The 16,312-nt window shown below is 35.9% G+C and overlaps 1 protein-coding gene across 1 annotated transcript in view; it reads right to left on the bottom strand.

Annotated features, from left to right (window-relative positions):
- The window catches only part of ARID4A (AT-rich interaction domain 4A), an 86,282-nt gene that overhangs the window by 19,978 nt on the left and 49,992 nt on the right, over nt 1-16,312 (bottom strand). Inside the window, exons 12-20 of the mRNA XM_007951886.2 lie at nt 15,390-15,484; nt 15,117-15,214; nt 14,081-14,312; nt 12,212-12,462; nt 9,216-9,413; nt 5,333-5,417; nt 4,155-4,296; nt 1,333-2,466; nt 1,016-1,120 (exon numbers count right to left, since the gene is read on the bottom strand). Of these exons, the coding sequence (XP_007950077.1) occupies nt 1,016-1,120; nt 1,333-2,466; nt 4,155-4,296; nt 5,333-5,417; nt 9,216-9,413; nt 12,212-12,462; nt 14,081-14,312; nt 15,117-15,214; nt 15,390-15,484 (2,340 nt within the window). The remainder of the gene's footprint in view (nt 1-1,015; nt 1,121-1,332; nt 2,467-4,154; nt 4,297-5,332; nt 5,418-9,215; nt 9,414-12,211; nt 12,463-14,080; nt 14,313-15,116; nt 15,215-15,389; nt 15,485-16,312) is intronic.

Here is a 16,312-nt window from a genome sequence, read left to right as displayed (position 1 = left end):
ATAGAGCCTGGTGGAACCACTGAGACTATGGCCCCTAGCTGCCCTTCAGGTCTGGAATTGAACTCACACCTGTAATTTCCAGCGAAACAAAAGACAGGCATATGAGTTGAACATTTACCTCAGGTAGATAAACTCCTTGGAGAAAACAATCAAGGGAGAAAGAAGGGCTGCATATGCACAGGGAGACAGCTCAGGGGGCAGGAGTGCATGGAGGGATGGACACTGGGAAGAGGTAACTATGGGGAGGAAGTGGGAGGGGAGCTGTTGCATTATGGTAAACTGTGGTTGATGTCATGAGACAAAGTGTATGTAAACTGCTGTATGGAAAGTGAATTTGCTCTGTAAATCTTCACCCAAATCACAATTGAAAAAAAAAAAATTTATAGAAAAAAAAAAAAGTCTTTTATATGACTTATAAGCTGCTTTTCTTGGAATATGTGTCTCCTATAACCCTTTCAGACTTGCATGAAGCTCTCTGCATGGCTGAGATATAAAACTTCAATTTTTCAAAATCAATCATATTTATTTCTATTTTACTACTTAATTTTAGTCTTTACTGTACATAAATGTGTTTTTCAAATATCTATTCAACTTATTTTGAGTTATAAATTTCCTTGTTTCAGTAAAAATTGTCTTTCTTGCCCCCATGTTTTAAAATTATCATGACAGTATTTAGAAACTAGCTTTTCTAGCTTATAGGAAAACATTCCATGAAGAAATGTAAACTTCATATGCCTTTAAAACCACAGCAAATATCATTTTTCTTTTAGCCAAGATCCCCAAATATGATGCTCCAATATTAAATTGCCTTACATAAGAAATATAAATAAAGTAAGCTTAAAAAATCCCCATAAATATAGCTATCCCAGATCAAATAAAATGTGACAAGTACCTGCAAATTAAAAGTTAATGGCAAACTGGTTATTTTCAGAACATAATAATCAAGTTTGCTAAATCTGACGCAAAGTGCTAAAAACACTAACATGTACCAAAGCCAGCATTAAAAAGCACCAACCTGTTCCATTCTTTTCATTTTTGGCTACAGCACTTATTCGCTTTGGAGTACGCTTTTGTTTTTTTGCCAACAATCCACTATTCCCATCACTTGGCCTTTTCTGACCTGAAATGAGGAAGATAATTTGAAATAAAAAAACGGGGGCAAGCATATTTATTCACCTGTCTACTCTATATTTACTCTCTATATATACATAGAAGAAAAAACTTGAAGGACAGAAGGAAAGGAAGACTAAGCAAACAGTAAGAAACTGTTCTTAAAATGGATTATTTTTTATTGTAATATAAAGGCTAATTTTCCCCCTAGAATATCCTTACCCTTCTCTCTGCTCTCTCTTTCTTGTATAATTATACTACAGGTACTGGAAGCAACACTGGCTTCAAATCCATTTGCTGATTCCCTCTCACAGAGACCTTCTTGAGATTCCTCAGCAATACTATCCACTTCAATCGTTACATCGCTCTCACTTTTTATACTTCGAGACTCATCTTGACTGAGAGTAAGTGGTGAAGCTACTGAAAAGTTATGCTGTACCACAGGAGGTAGGGCAGGGGGAATTGAAACGAGAGAATTAGATTCAGAGGCTTCCACCACCACATCCTCAATACTGTTCTTATCCTTTTCATCCAAATCATCCAGATCTACTTCATGACAAACCAAGGTTTCAGGTCCAATCAGAGGCATTGCATCCTCTTCTTCTTTTAGTGGAGTATTTATAGTTTCTTCAGCTGGACTATCACATTTTTCACTAGTCAGTTCTTGAATGCACTGATTTGACTCTGCTATTAATGATGGCATTCCCTCATTTTCTGTTTCAAAGTGCTGTTCAAAATTTAAGTTTTTCATTCCCTCAGATCCAATACAATCACTGGTCCTTTCTTGAGATAAGCTATTTGTCATTTCCACTCCATTCTCAATTCTTATTTTTTTCTCCGGTGATGATTGTCCTAATATTTTCCGTTTCAATTTTTTTTCTTTTACACATTGGTCAGTTTCATCTTCGGTAGCAGAAGAAAAGTCTTTATTGTCCAATGAAGGAAACTCTAGATTCTGAGCTTCTATGTGAGGTTCACATCCTGCTTCATCCTGGCTAAATGATGAAATCTTTATAATTTCTAAAGAAAGATCTTTTGTCTTGTTCCTTCTGCCCTTTCCTTTAGGAGATTTTTCTGCCTCTTTCTTAACATCTACTACTTGTTCTCCTTTGTTTCCAAAAATCTGTACTATTTGTTCATTCTCTCCAACTTCTAACTTCAGGGTTTCTAATGACTGCATTTGAGTCCTATCATTTTCTTTTAATATATGTGCAATCTTTGGATTTTCTTCATCTAGTTTATCATCACTTAAATTTTCATTTTTTTCTACTTCTTCTTTAATATCAGGAGAAAGTTCTTCATTCATCAAATGCTTTTCCAAAGGATCTTCTGTTTCACTATCAGATGAACAAGAATCTGTAAGAAGAAATATTGTTATATTACAAACATTCCTATTTTAGTTACCAATGTAACTGCATAATAAAAATCCCACTAAAAACAAACAAAAGCCTTAATCATATACTTCTGAACGCCTCGCCACAGAAACTTTTATATGAAATCAGTCATACATTTGTGTCAAAATTTGAGGTAGAGGGATTTCAAATTAAGCCTCAATGCACAGCAAATACTGCCATCTCAAATTCGTATACAAACCTATTTTGCAATTGACATTAGTATCCTACTTAGGCTACAACAGCCCTTAGAAAAATCAAAGCACTAGTACTAAAATATGCAATTAATGTGCTAAGTGGTTTAACCTGAGATCTAGCAGGTACTGATTAATAATGTGATGGCCATTTTATGTCCTAAGAAATAACTATGATATTCCAGTTAAAATAAGTCTGGAAAGAAGAGACATTCAAATGACCAATTTGAATTCTCAAAACTTAATTTTCTTCTGATTAAGAGACAAGAAAGTATAGGCAAGCTACCTTCTTACAAAAATATGTTACTTCCTTTAAGACAGGGAATGTTTCAAACAATAAAACATGGTTTTAAGACTGTATGGGAGCTGTAAAATACAAAAATTTTGCCACATGGTGCTCCTGTCCTAAAAAAGTTCAAAAAGGTAAACACAAATTTTTTTTTTAAATGAAAGAGTTAATAACCAAAGTTTTATTTTGTGGCTTACCATAAATTTCATTTTATCATGTTAAAAAAAAAAGCCTTGTATGTGCTAGTTTAGCAAGGTTTCTATGTACATTTTTGTAGGAAGTACACTGCACATGGGCCTTTCATCTAAGGGGACTTCGTGGACATCTTGCACCTATGTATTATGCCAGCCTTCCAGCAGATGGCAGCAGGGAGGAGGAGGAATGTCCTTTTCTAATTTGCACACTAGAACCATGTGGTAACCCTGTTGCTCAGAATAGTTTTTTCTTGGAGGAAAAATCTTTTCACATTTATTTCTTTTAATTAAATTATTTCATACTTATTAAATTACAAGAAAAACTGCAAAGGTAGAAAAGTGGTAAAAAGAAGTAAAAGCAGAATAAAGTATGTTCAGCTGTGTTCATCACAATGGCTATACTAAGGAACTCTGCTGACACAGTGCCTAAGGCATATGACTATTAACCAGGAAGTTGGCAGTTCAAACCCACCAGCCACTCCACAGAAGGAAGATGAGGCAACCTACTTCCATAAAGATTTACCGCCTTGGAAACCCAACAGGGGTTACTATGAGTCAGAATCAATCTGATAGCAGTAGGTTTTATATCAAAAAGAGTTTGTACTCTCTTTGAACAACATGGTCTCAACTCCGCTGAAAGATCCTAGATAAACAGCCCTGAATTTACAGGAGACATTGTCATGCCCTTTAAAGGCAGTGCAGCACAAACTAGGAAGTCTGGCTTGTTAAATCATCGTCTATCACTAAATTTTACATTAAAATGATAAAGTGAAAATATACCTCTTCAAATCAAACTGTATTTTAATCACGTGAGAACAAAATCCCAGAAGATATACTATGAATCTCTCATACCACTTAAGTTTTTTCATTTCTATTACTGATTTTTGAAAACTCGGTGATCCTCAAAATTGAGCACCTTCCATTCCATTTAACAGAGGTAAGCAGTCTGGCATATTGCTGTGAGCACTTCTGGTACCTGATTTTCCTTCACTGTTTGGTGTCTTAGACAAACCATATGGCATGTTTGATGAAAGGGTAGATTTTAAAGGAGGTCGTCCACGTTTTGACTTCTGCCTCTCCTCATCCTTCTTCTCATCCTTTTCAATGTCTTCTTTATTCTGGGTAAAACAATAAAAGTGTATGAGAAGGGCCAATGCCTTATGAAAAATGAACTTAATTCTAATTCTCTAAGGAAATATTTAACTCAACAGGTTAAACAATTTATATGTCAAATCCTAATCTGTGCTTATAAAAAGAATTAAGAACAAAGTTTTTATTTTGTATTTATATGAGTAAGATGTACAATCTGTAACAAAGCAATTGTACCATGTGATGGTTAGAATAAATGCATTAGAAAGACACACAACTACTTAGCACTCCCCCTTGTTCCTTTCTGTCCCCTGAGAAAAAAGAGCTACCACCAAATTAACAAAACGTGTGGTTAATGTCTATGGCAAAGGCTGAAAATTCAGGGGGTGGGTGAGTGAACAACTAGCCAGTGAATTTAAAATTTTAATATTAGCTTCTAAATTTAAAAATCAGATTTCACATTAAAAAAATCCAAATGACTTGAAAAATCCTTAAACCTGGCAACCCTAGATCTACATTGTTAGAACAGAGCTGGTTAGTTCCACCTTTTCTCACCGAGAACACGTCTTTTTGTTTGTCACTATCAGTTCTGCTTTACCTCTTTCCTATATACATATATAAAGGGAGCTCTGGTGGTGCACTGGTTAAGGCATCTGTGCTAACCAAAATGTTGATGGCTGAACCCCACCAGCCACTCCACAGATGAAAGATGAGGCAGTCTGTTTCCATAAAGATTTACAACCTTGGAAACCCAATGGGGGTCACCATGAGTCAGAATCAACTCGATGGCAGTGAGTTTGCAATTTTGGTATACACATATATGGATATTTGAGTTTGAAACCCTGGCCCTAGGGGTAGCTGTTTTTTACCTTTTCTGAAATAATGTGTTAATGTGTTTTAAATTTTTAGTTTTTCAGTTCCTTAATAGTTAGAGAAAATCACAATTATCTTAAAAGAATTAAGATAATTATTACAATGAGAAAACTAAATAAGATTTATAAAAATACAAATTCGATTTAGATAATTCCTGCACCTATCATAAAAGATATGAATCTATTAACATACTTTAGCTTTTTTCTTCTGTTTTTTCTTTGGTCCACCTTTGTCCAAAGGCCAGATTATTCTGTCAGCCTTCACCCATTCATCATACCTTAAATAAAGAATATATAAAGATTTCACAATGACATCCTATTTGAAATTTACTCACCAAACAAAAACAACCATGAGCTAGACCAAAGAGTTTGTTTTCACTGTTGGCAGAAATGTGATGGGCACAGGAGCTGATGTGCTAGTAGTATGTGCCAGCCACTATACTAAGTTCTTTGTACCAAGGAGGTAACGCAAGAGAATTTGTTAGGTAAACAGGCTTAGAGGAAGCACTGAGTAAGCAGACCATAAACGGGTTTAAGACTATATGAACTGCTTTGTTTTTCACAATTCCTACAGATCTGAGCTTAATTAAATAAACTGATTCCATATTGGGATACATGCTATTAACTGAATAATGCATAAGCTGCTGTTATTGTTAGTTGCTTCCAAGTTGAGCCTATCTTCTAGTTATAACTAAAAGGAGCTCTGGTGACACAAACCTACCAGCCACTCTGTAGAAGAAAGATGGGGCAATCTATTTCCTTAAGATTTACCACCTCAGAAACCTGACGGGAGTTACTATGAGTAGGAATTGACTAAATGGCAATGAGTTTGGGTTTTTTTTTTTGAGTTGTAACTAAGGTAAGTAAGGTAAATTCAAATTGGTTATATGGTTAGTTCCAGTCAACCATATTATTATTATTATTATTTTTATTAGGATTTGGGTGAAGATTTACAGACTAAATTCACTTTTCATACAGCAGTTCACATATACTTTGTCTCATGTCATTGACCAAAATTTACAATGCAGCAGCTCCCCTCCCACTTCCTCCCCATAGTTACCTCCTCCCAGTGTCCATCCCTTCATACTCTTCTGCACCCTGAGCTATCTCCCTGTGCATAAGCAGCCCTTCCTTCTCCCATGATTGTTCTCTCCAGGGCGTGTGTCTACTTGAGGTAAATGTTTAACTCACATGCCTGTACTTTGTTTGGCTGGAAACCACAGTTGTGGGTTCAATTCCAGACCTGAAGGGCAACTAGGGGCCATAGTCTCAGTGGTTACACCAGGCTCTATTGGACCAGCAAACCTGGTCCCCACCTTCTTCCTTTTTTTTTCTTTTTTCCTCCAAATGATTTTGAGTTTTGTTCCACATTGTTCTCCCTCTTTATGCAGGATCTCCTACATCCCTTCCAAGTGGATGGCAGTGGTAGCTGGGCACTATCTAGTTCTTCTGGTCTCATATTTGTATAGGTTGCAGATTGGATGGTGTACCAGTCGCTAGGACTGATTGTTTCCATTAATTTTGGTTTTCTTCTTTCTTCTTGACGAGGAAAGACCCGTTGTTGCATCTAGATGGCAGCTTCCTAGCTTTTAAGGTCCCAGTTGCTACTCGCCAAGGTAGTAGGTGGAACAATGTTTTGTATAGTATGTTATGCCAATTGAGCTTGATGTCCCCTGCGACTATGGTCCCAAGCCCGCAGGATCAACTACTCGGTCCCTCTGGGTAGCTGGCTGTGACCAAGCAATGCCAGTCAACCATATTATTTTTATTAAGTCCTATTCAATTCTCTTTCCCTAACCATAACTCTCTCTAGCCTTTATAATACAATTTTATTATGAATTATGCCACCACTGAGACCCTGAGTTTGTTTTTTTTTTTTTTTTTTTTTTGAGCTATTTGCTTTATATAAGTTTATTATGTTTAGCTCAAGTGAAAATTCTAACCCCCATTTTCCCCACATCTTTTTCCAAAAAATAATTGACATAACTTTTGCATCTTAAGATGGTCAGGCCAAGTTACTAGTCAAGGGCAAATATGAAATTAATCTTTCTAGAGCTAACTCTGGTAGCATAGTGGCTAAAGCACTTGACTGCTAACCAGAAGGCTGGCGGTTCAAACCCACCAGCCACTCCTCGGAAAGAAGGTTGGGCAATCCTACTCCCGTAGTGATACTGCCTCGGAAACCCAAGGAGGGGTCGCTATGAGTCAGTGCCGACTCGACAGCACATAACAACAACAACAACAACAGAGGTAACTGCAGTTCTTACATTATATAAATATATTGGTATTTATAAAGTTCAATCAAAATCTGAAATCTGAATTTTTAAGTAAAAAAACCTTCAATGATACCACAGTAACAGAAACTCATGTATATTAAAATCATACCCTTGCTTTGTAACCCAGTTACCATGGAACTGAAAAAAATGAAGACATACTTCCCACATCCATGAGTTTAGACTGACCTGATACCATGACCACCCATACTATGGTTTGAAAACTATCTTCTCCTGAAGTAACTCAATATCCAATTATATGAGCATTTTATCAGACTTTTAAGCTTCTATACTCTCTTACCTACTTAAAAATATTCATTCATTTGGACATTTACTGAGAGATTACTAGTATGCTTGAGGTACTACTACATGAGAAGCAGAGAGAAAAATAGAGGCAACAAGGCCTTTCCCCTCAAACAACTTGCAATCTGGTATGAAAGACAGACATATAATAAAATCAAGCATAGTCTGCAATATGAGTCTGGTCAGTGCAATATGAGGCTCACACATCTGGTCTAGAGCCAACAGAAGAGTAACTCTGCCCAATCCCAAAATTCCATACAGGGTATCAGATGACCCAGAAGCACAGGACTGAGGTAGTAGGCCACTAGTACACTTGGTCTAGGCCACACTGGCCTGGCCAACACATTATCTCATATAGGTACTTTTAACACTAATATAGCCAACGGAGTGTGGTCCCAGACAATCTCCACCAGAAGCCAGGACTCCCCTCACACTTGAAGATGCTTCTCTGTTTTAAAAATAGGACTAGATTCTCTAGGAACTATAATGGTTCTCTTCAAATGAATAGGCCAGAATTATACCAGCTTTAAAGTTTTATATGCTACTCAATAAACCCACAGCCACCTTTAGCCTTAAACAGAGAAGATTTTCTAAACCAGAATGAAAAGCAGCCCGACATATAGGAGCTAGCCTCATATTATCAGCCGGGCTTTGGTGTTGTTACGACCACTAGGCTGCAGTATTTTCCTGTGGAGCATAAACAAGTTCACAGAACAGCAACATCAGACAAGGCTACTCTGTGACCATAATGGGCAAGGCATAAACAAGAGCATTCTCTAATCATGTCTAAACACAGAAAAAACAGGAACACTGTCCAAGCCACAGAAATGACCAAACATCCTCCTTTCCTGACTAATATGATAAGATATACTAAAATAACCAATCATAGAACTACCCTTGTTTACTTACATCATCCAATCTAGAGCAAAACTCTACTTCCTTAGATCCTCCCCCCAAAATCACCTAACAGAAGCTCAAATCTAAGTCCTCTGTAATATTCATTTTTTCATATCTAAAAATGTTTGGTTTATTAAGATGTATGACATGGGTAGGCTTCATTTCTGACAAGCTAAACAAAAGTACTGAAAACAAGTGCATGACTGAGGGCTGTAAGTCCACCTCTCTGACTATGTTCTACAGGTTGTTTCTGTAGAATCTTGGGCTATCACTCCTCCAGAAGGTGCTGCCCCTCAGAGCATTCACTGATTCATCTAACACCCTCTTACTGAGGCATCACACAGTTCCCCCTGGTATGTGTCCTCCTTCACTATAAGTGATTAGTACATTCGACTTGTTCAACTACAGGTGTATTCCTGGTGGTCTTTGGCTGGAAGCACTGGCACAGCTAGTAAAAGAGTGGGAATGTAGAAGACTGGGAAAAGTAAATGTAGGTGAGCATTATAAAAATATACCACTTGTTTTAGTCCTTCACAACTTTGCATTGATCTGTTTGTCCCCAATGAAAGAAATTCAATACTAAGAAAATATTTTCTTGCTTACCTGACATTCCATCCATAGTAATGCACCAAGTATAAAACTTCTCCATCGTCAATTTCAGTGCTTTTAATACTGGCTTCATAAATTTTCTGTGTCTTCCCTCTTCCATATTTTACTTTCACTTTGGTTCCTGTTAGGCAGGGCTCCATGTCTCCCTCATCTTCTTCTCCCTCAGAGTCACATTTGCTTTCCGTTTCTTCCCTGCAGTAAGTTATAACATTGATAATGCTACTGATAACTTAACAGAAAACAAAGTAATATGTGCTGAAAGAATCCAATGTGTAGGATATTCACAACTTAACTATGACTTAAAAGCATGTTGGTGGAGGAGGAGAAGAAGGAGGAGAAGGAGAAGACTGTTATGAACTACTTTAGGAATATTTTTTATTGTGTCAAGGTATACTGTACGAAAAATGCATACTTTTTAAATGTCAATCAGAAGCCACAGTTAATAATGAGATGAGTCAAAAAAATCACTCTTGATACAACAAAATCAGAACAACAGTCTCTGAAAAAATCTTCAGGATTCAAACTCCAATGCCACCTTATATGTGAAAATGAACTAAAGATAGCTGTAACACCCTGAAACTGAACTGTCTTTCATTACATTTATTACTACCTTCTGCTCAATTCAGAATAGTTCTTAGTAAGATTCTCTTTTATTTGGGTGGGCAAAATAATGAACGAGGGCTATCTACATTAATAACCATGTCTTTAAACTTCAATTTCTACTTTATAGGTTTCTCTACATCCACAGAGAAACAATAGATATTTGAAAATCAGATCACTTGCTAAAACTGTGGAATAGCACCAGGAGAACAAAGCATCCCATCTCTTGTGTTAGTTACTATTTGTTTTCATTCATTTCTCAGCATTTTTTTTTTTTTTTTTTTGCATTGACAGTCAAGTAATAAAGGACAGTCACAGGGAGATCCAACAGTATTTTAAATATTTTTACAGTAAAACATTCTGTTATCAACCCTGCAGAATTCAGAAAAGATTTACATCACAGATCATTCTAGCGTCACAAGTTTTAAAAGCTTAAAAGGAGATACTGTGTTCCATGATAAATACAGGGTGTTATTTTGGTGACCACTAGGAATTTGACATGAAGAAGCTTTGACAACCCATTGGAAGTGGGAATATCTTCTCTCCAAGGATACTTTCCAATTATAACCTGATAAAGTAATTTCAAAAACTATGAGAGAAACTATTTTTAACAGAAATTTTTATAGATAAAGCAGTGTCTCCTTTCCATGATTACTCCTGTAGAATGAGAATACAGACTATGTTTGTTGTCTATACTTGATTTTTATTTAATATGAAAATACTGGTTTTCATATTCAAAGCTATTAAATCTTCTCTAAAGTAAGTCTTTGCTTCCCTTTACATACCAATTATAAACACTTTTAAAACAAATTATTTATATACACAGATGTTGTATGTTTCATAGAAATTATATACATATTATAATAAGCATTTTTTTGATGCTCATTTTTAACAACACTTCAAACTGTAATTGCTTTTACTTTTTAGGTTGTTCACCATTGTTTAAATTTCTTATCCAATACAGGCAGTCCCCGACTTACAATGTACCTCTGGGTTAGATGAACTGCATTTAAGACTGTCCGTTTTTGTCTTTGTGTGCATCTCATCATTAGTACTATGCACTACATATAATGTTGCAGTGTGTAATGTGCTGATGTTATTATCATGCCAATCCCCAAAGAGGAATAAAGTTTGGATTCATAGATACTGGTAATAAAAGGCAATTAAAAAAAAAAAAAGAGGTATCCAACTTATGTTAGAACCAATTTACAATGGAGTCATTGGAATGGAACCCTGTCATAAGTCGGGGACTACCTGTGTTTTAAATTCTACACCCACATCATTATACTCAACTCTAATTATTTACTCCCACTTTTCCCAATCCTATTTCACTACAGAACTTTCTTTATTCACTAAACTAATTCAAAGGTAATTGTGGTAACTCCTAATCCTACTTATTCATATTAAATCGTAAATTACCTTTCCCACTCAGCAATAATTCTATTATTCCAATTATTTTCTCAATGGTTAATTTTCAGGTGGGTATCAGCCACTAGATGGTTGTAACAAGCCACTTTCCCCAAATTTTGCTTAAAAACTCAAATTTCTAGAAAATTTAGCTTCATATAATATGATAATAAAAATTAACTATGGAGGAGAGCTTAGATGACAAGTAAGTGTGTTATGCTGTTGTTGCTAGTTTAAAATTCATTTAGTAATATCTAAAAATTAGTAAATCCTTTTGACAACACTTACTTACAGAAACGACCAACTGAATAACATGATCGGACATTACCTTGATCTAGATGGGCTGCCTAATCTTTGGTTATTTTTAAGTCAATTTAAGATCATACGAGTATAATACACATTGGAAAAAATAGTTTTCACTCAACAGCAAACAGGATGGACATTAAAAAGCTAAAATTTATTGGTGTGATGTGGGGCAAGAAAGTATTTTCCAAACTAGAATCAGGGGTGCATGCCACTTATTCTAATACAATAACTCGAAAAAAGAAAACTATCCTAGATAAAGCTAACACACAGAAACATCTGCTAGTACTGTGCACCCATGTGTTTGTTAGCTTTCCCACATTGTACCTTTTTTAAAATGGAATTTTTGCTGTCGCTGTTTCCTCTTGTCCACTTCCTCCATTTTTCTCCAGCTCCCTTCCCTGCTGTCAACTGCAGGACCTTTCTTTTGACTGGGTGGCGCAGCCTTCTTTGAGGCCACTGTTTAGGGCACAAGTGCTATTAAAATGGTGCGACCAGTATATTCTCCAATTCCGAAAGGCGATACACATCATCTTCACAATGTGTCTCACCTTCATTAGACAAGAGGAATGGAAGTCCCAATAAGAAAACATTCCCTCAAACCTGAATCTCTAAGCAGGAACAAAGTGCTGCTGTACCCCAGACAGGTACTTCTGGAGAACAAACATAAGATAATGTACCTCTCTTGGCTTTTCTCTTCCTCTTCATCTGAGTCTTTGTCAGAATCCTCCTGCTTTTTAATTTTCTTCTCTTTCTGCTTTGGTGTATTTTTCCTCCCCAGTAGTAGCTCATTTTCTTTTTTCTCTGCAGTTTCATAATCATCATCTACATCTTTATTTTCTGTATCATTCTCTCTTAATTTGTCTTCTGTTTTCTCCTCTTCAGTTTCCTTTGTAACAGAATTTGCATCTCGAGCAATTCTCCTTCGTCCCTAGCAGAGGGAATAAAAGCTTTAAAAGAGCTATCATTCCAAAGGGGATCAAAGCAGAAAGATATTTTTTCTTAATACTTTCATAGCAATGACTAGTCTTCTCTTTGTCTTGAGATATAACCCTGACAATGACAACCAATCAACTCTTATGTACTTATCCTCCTCAGTGAAGTACAAAATAACCAATGTAAATTAATTAATAATGTCCATATCTACTATGATCTTTGGCAATATATGACACAAAAATAACTAAAAAAAAAAATTCTCCTTCATTTACTCTTTTACCTTATTTTTAGTATTTCTTGACAATAAAAATATCTACAGAATTATGTGAATGTCAACAATACAAGTTAATAATAATTTTTAGAAAAAAGTTAATCCCTTAAATCAGGGACTCTTTAAAAGCTTTGTGTTCTCCTATGGTTCTACTATTTTTATTAAGACCAAATTAGCATCATTGCTGTATTTGTGTGTGACTACAGTTTAAAGGAACTGAACTGCATCGATGGCCAAGAAATGAGCAGAATTTTTTGAATGAGTATCTGGGGAGCTCACTGGACCAGCAGTTCTACCTACAACAGCTTCTATCCAATCTTTCATTGCATAATCAACTGGCCAAGAAACTGGTGAGCCATTTCACTATCTACTAAATTTTCCTTCAGCCTCCACAGACTAGCAGAAATCCCCTCTACTTTGGGAAAAAAACGAGGACTTTTTTGTTTTTTGGAAAAAAAAAAGGTGGGGGGGAGGCATTTACAACTATTACTGCAGTATAACCAATGATATCCCTAGCTTCTGACTATGTGCTTTTTACAATTTAAAGCAAGAAAAAAAAATTAATCCTCTTTATTCTTTCATTATTTTATTAATCTTTATCACAAAATACTAAGGCGTTCTGGTGGTGTGGTGGGTAAAGTATCTGGATGCTAACCAGAAGGGTGACTCAAACCTGCCAGCTGCTGCACAGGAGGAAGATGAAGCAATCTACTTCTGTAAAGATTTACAGCCTTGGAAACCCTACGGAGGTTGCTATGAGTCAGGATCCACTTGATGGCAGTGGGTTTGGTTGTTTTGGTATCACAAAACACTAGAATGCAAGTTTCACATGGCAGGGACTTTGTCTCATTCACTTCTTTATCCTTAAATCTAGATAATGCCTGGCACATAGCAGGTGTTCTTTGAATATTTTTAGGCAGATGAATAAAAGCAATTGTCATCTATCAAAATTTAAGTCTGTCTTTGACCCAGAAATTCCATTTTTAGACATATTATTCTAAGCACTTCCTTTTTCACTCAAGTTCATTGTAGACTTGGTTTCTTATCATTACATATAGATCTACTTCATCTTACATAAAACATTCGTAGAGTACTCTATATCAAAGGTGGACCATAAATTTACCTTTCCCCAAGATTTTCTCTAAATTCTTACTAATACAAAAAGTGCTGCAATAAATATACTTGTAAAATGTCCTCCTCATTTATCTGAATATATAAGCCAGAATTCTATTTAATGAGGACTCATTGTAGTACTTCTGCATATACCTCAAAATATCCATGATGATGTAAAAGAACAATAAACCTTAAAATAAACAAGGTGAAACTAGTATGAACTACTTACCCTTGGAGATTTTAATTCTACTTCTTCTCTTTCACTTTCACTGTTTGAATCAGTATTTTCCTCAGGTTCGCTCTTCACTTCCACTAAAGGCATTTCTTGATCTTCCTTTAGCACCTCTTCCATTGATTCTTCTAAGTCTTTTTTTTCCTCTTTTACTTTTGGTTCATGGTGGTGAATCGTTCTGAATTGAATATTTGCAGAACGGCAGTACTCCTCAAAACCATAGAGATACCTAAACAAACAGTATCGATGTTAAGAAATCCTAGTCTTTGTTTCGTTTTTTCTTCAATTGTGCTTTGGGTGCAAGAAATTTAGTCTTTGAATTTAACTTGAATATTATATTATTAAACACACATGTATTTTTAAAAAGTAAAACAAAATCATGTATAAAAAAATACCTTTTCAGTGTTACTAATTTCTTGGAGTTTTAGATAGGATTATTAACAAATACTGAAAATAAAATGCCTTTCTGAGAAATCTTTGTGATAACTGAATATAGCTCTCAAAGTTTTGATATGAAGGTGGTTCACTTCAGAAGATAGAGCTTTGTAACATGTATCATAATTTGAGACTGTAAACACTGCTTGCATCTCTGATTTTAAAAAGGAAATCTGGACAACAGGAGAAATGGGGAACCATGAGACAGCAGACTGATACACTGAATCAATTTCAACTATAAGAATCTATGTACAGTTGTTAGTTGATGTTGAGTCGATTCTGACTCATGGCGACCCCAAGTATGCAGAGTAGAACTGCTCCACTGGGTTTTCAAGGCTGTGACCTTTCGGAAACACTGCCAGGCCTCTCTTGCAAGGTGCCCCTGGGTGGCTTCAAACCACCAATCTTTCAGTCAGTAGTCCAGTGCTTAACTGTGTGTACCACCCAAAAATTCCTCAATTACAAGGATCTATTAACCTAAAACTTTATATACTTTCTCTAACTTTAATCTTCCATAATGCATTATTGTTAGATTAAAAATCAGTAAAAACATTTCCTGTAAATATGTGTTCTCTGATGAATAAACTATACTACTTACTTTCTATAAGCAGTTTTTACATTGTAGGAAGCAGCTGAATTCAATATAGGAATGCCAAGGTCCATATAAATTTGCTTCCATACAGCACCACTATCAATCTGGAAAATTAATTTTTATTTATTAACATTTGCAAAGGGAAATCATCTTTACACTAATATTCAATGTCTAGTAAGAAAATGGGCTTTTAATCTGAAGCACATAGAACAACACAACACTGGGGATTTGATTTTTCAACATGTGAATACAGATCCCAAGGAGCAATGTTACACTTACATTGTCACATCCACCCTGATGATAAACCAGCCTGAAGAGTTTGAAGAGATTGAGATCTTTATAGCCCAGAACAGGTGGTTTGTTGATTGGAGTACCTTTTTAATGTTAGAGAGTAGAAATAAAACACTTACTTAAATGAAAAATTTTAATTTGAAAACAAAACTATCACCCTGTAATTCCCCAAATTTCCCCCTAATTAGAGGCATAAATTTAAACAACCTTGTGTAACCAAAAAAAGGGCAAACTCACTGCTGTCGAGTCGATTACAACTCACAGCAACCCCTCCTTGGCTTTCCAAGGTGGTATCTCTATGGAAGTAGACTGTCCAACCTTCCTTCCGAGGAGTGGCTGGTGGGTTTGAACGACCAGCCTTCTGGTTAGGAGTCAAATGCCTTGGACACTACATTACCAGACAACACAAAATATTCTCTATATTCTTTATATAACGTTGTGGGGGATCTTTATATGCTTAAGTGTTTTAGTTCTATAACTAATAAAATGACCTAACTGCCACTGAATTGAGTAAAATGAAACTACACTTTCACTCTGTAAGCACAACAGAAACAGTAGGTTTTAGGGAATGGTTCCATTTCCCTGCTTTAACACCACTGTCAAGACTGTTAGCAATAATCTGAAGTATGAAATCCAAAGTCTACACAATGTCAGTATCTGAGGATTTTCCAGGACTAATGTAATATCAAGAAATATGACAATATACAAAAGCTACTAAGAGGCACTAGGTAGCACAGATGGTTAATGCGCTCAACTGTGGAACAAAACGTTAGAGGCTCAAGTCACCAACAGGCACCTCAGAAGAAAGACCTGGATGGAGATCTACTTCCAAAAAAATCAGCCACAGAAAACCCTATGGGGCACAGCACTACTCTAACATATATGGGGTCTCCATGAGTCAACGCGGACTC

Source organism: Orycteropus afer, unplaced genomic scaffold (assembly GCF_000298275.1).
Source record: "Orycteropus afer afer isolate SDZICR_OR568_19922 unplaced genomic scaffold, OryAfe1.0 scaffold00314, whole genome shotgun sequence".
Classification (NCBI taxonomy): Eukaryota; Metazoa; Chordata; class Mammalia; order Tubulidentata; family Orycteropodidae; genus Orycteropus; species Orycteropus afer.
The sequence above is the reverse complement of the archived record's forward strand: the minus strand, read 5'-3'. Positions and strand labels throughout refer to the sequence as shown.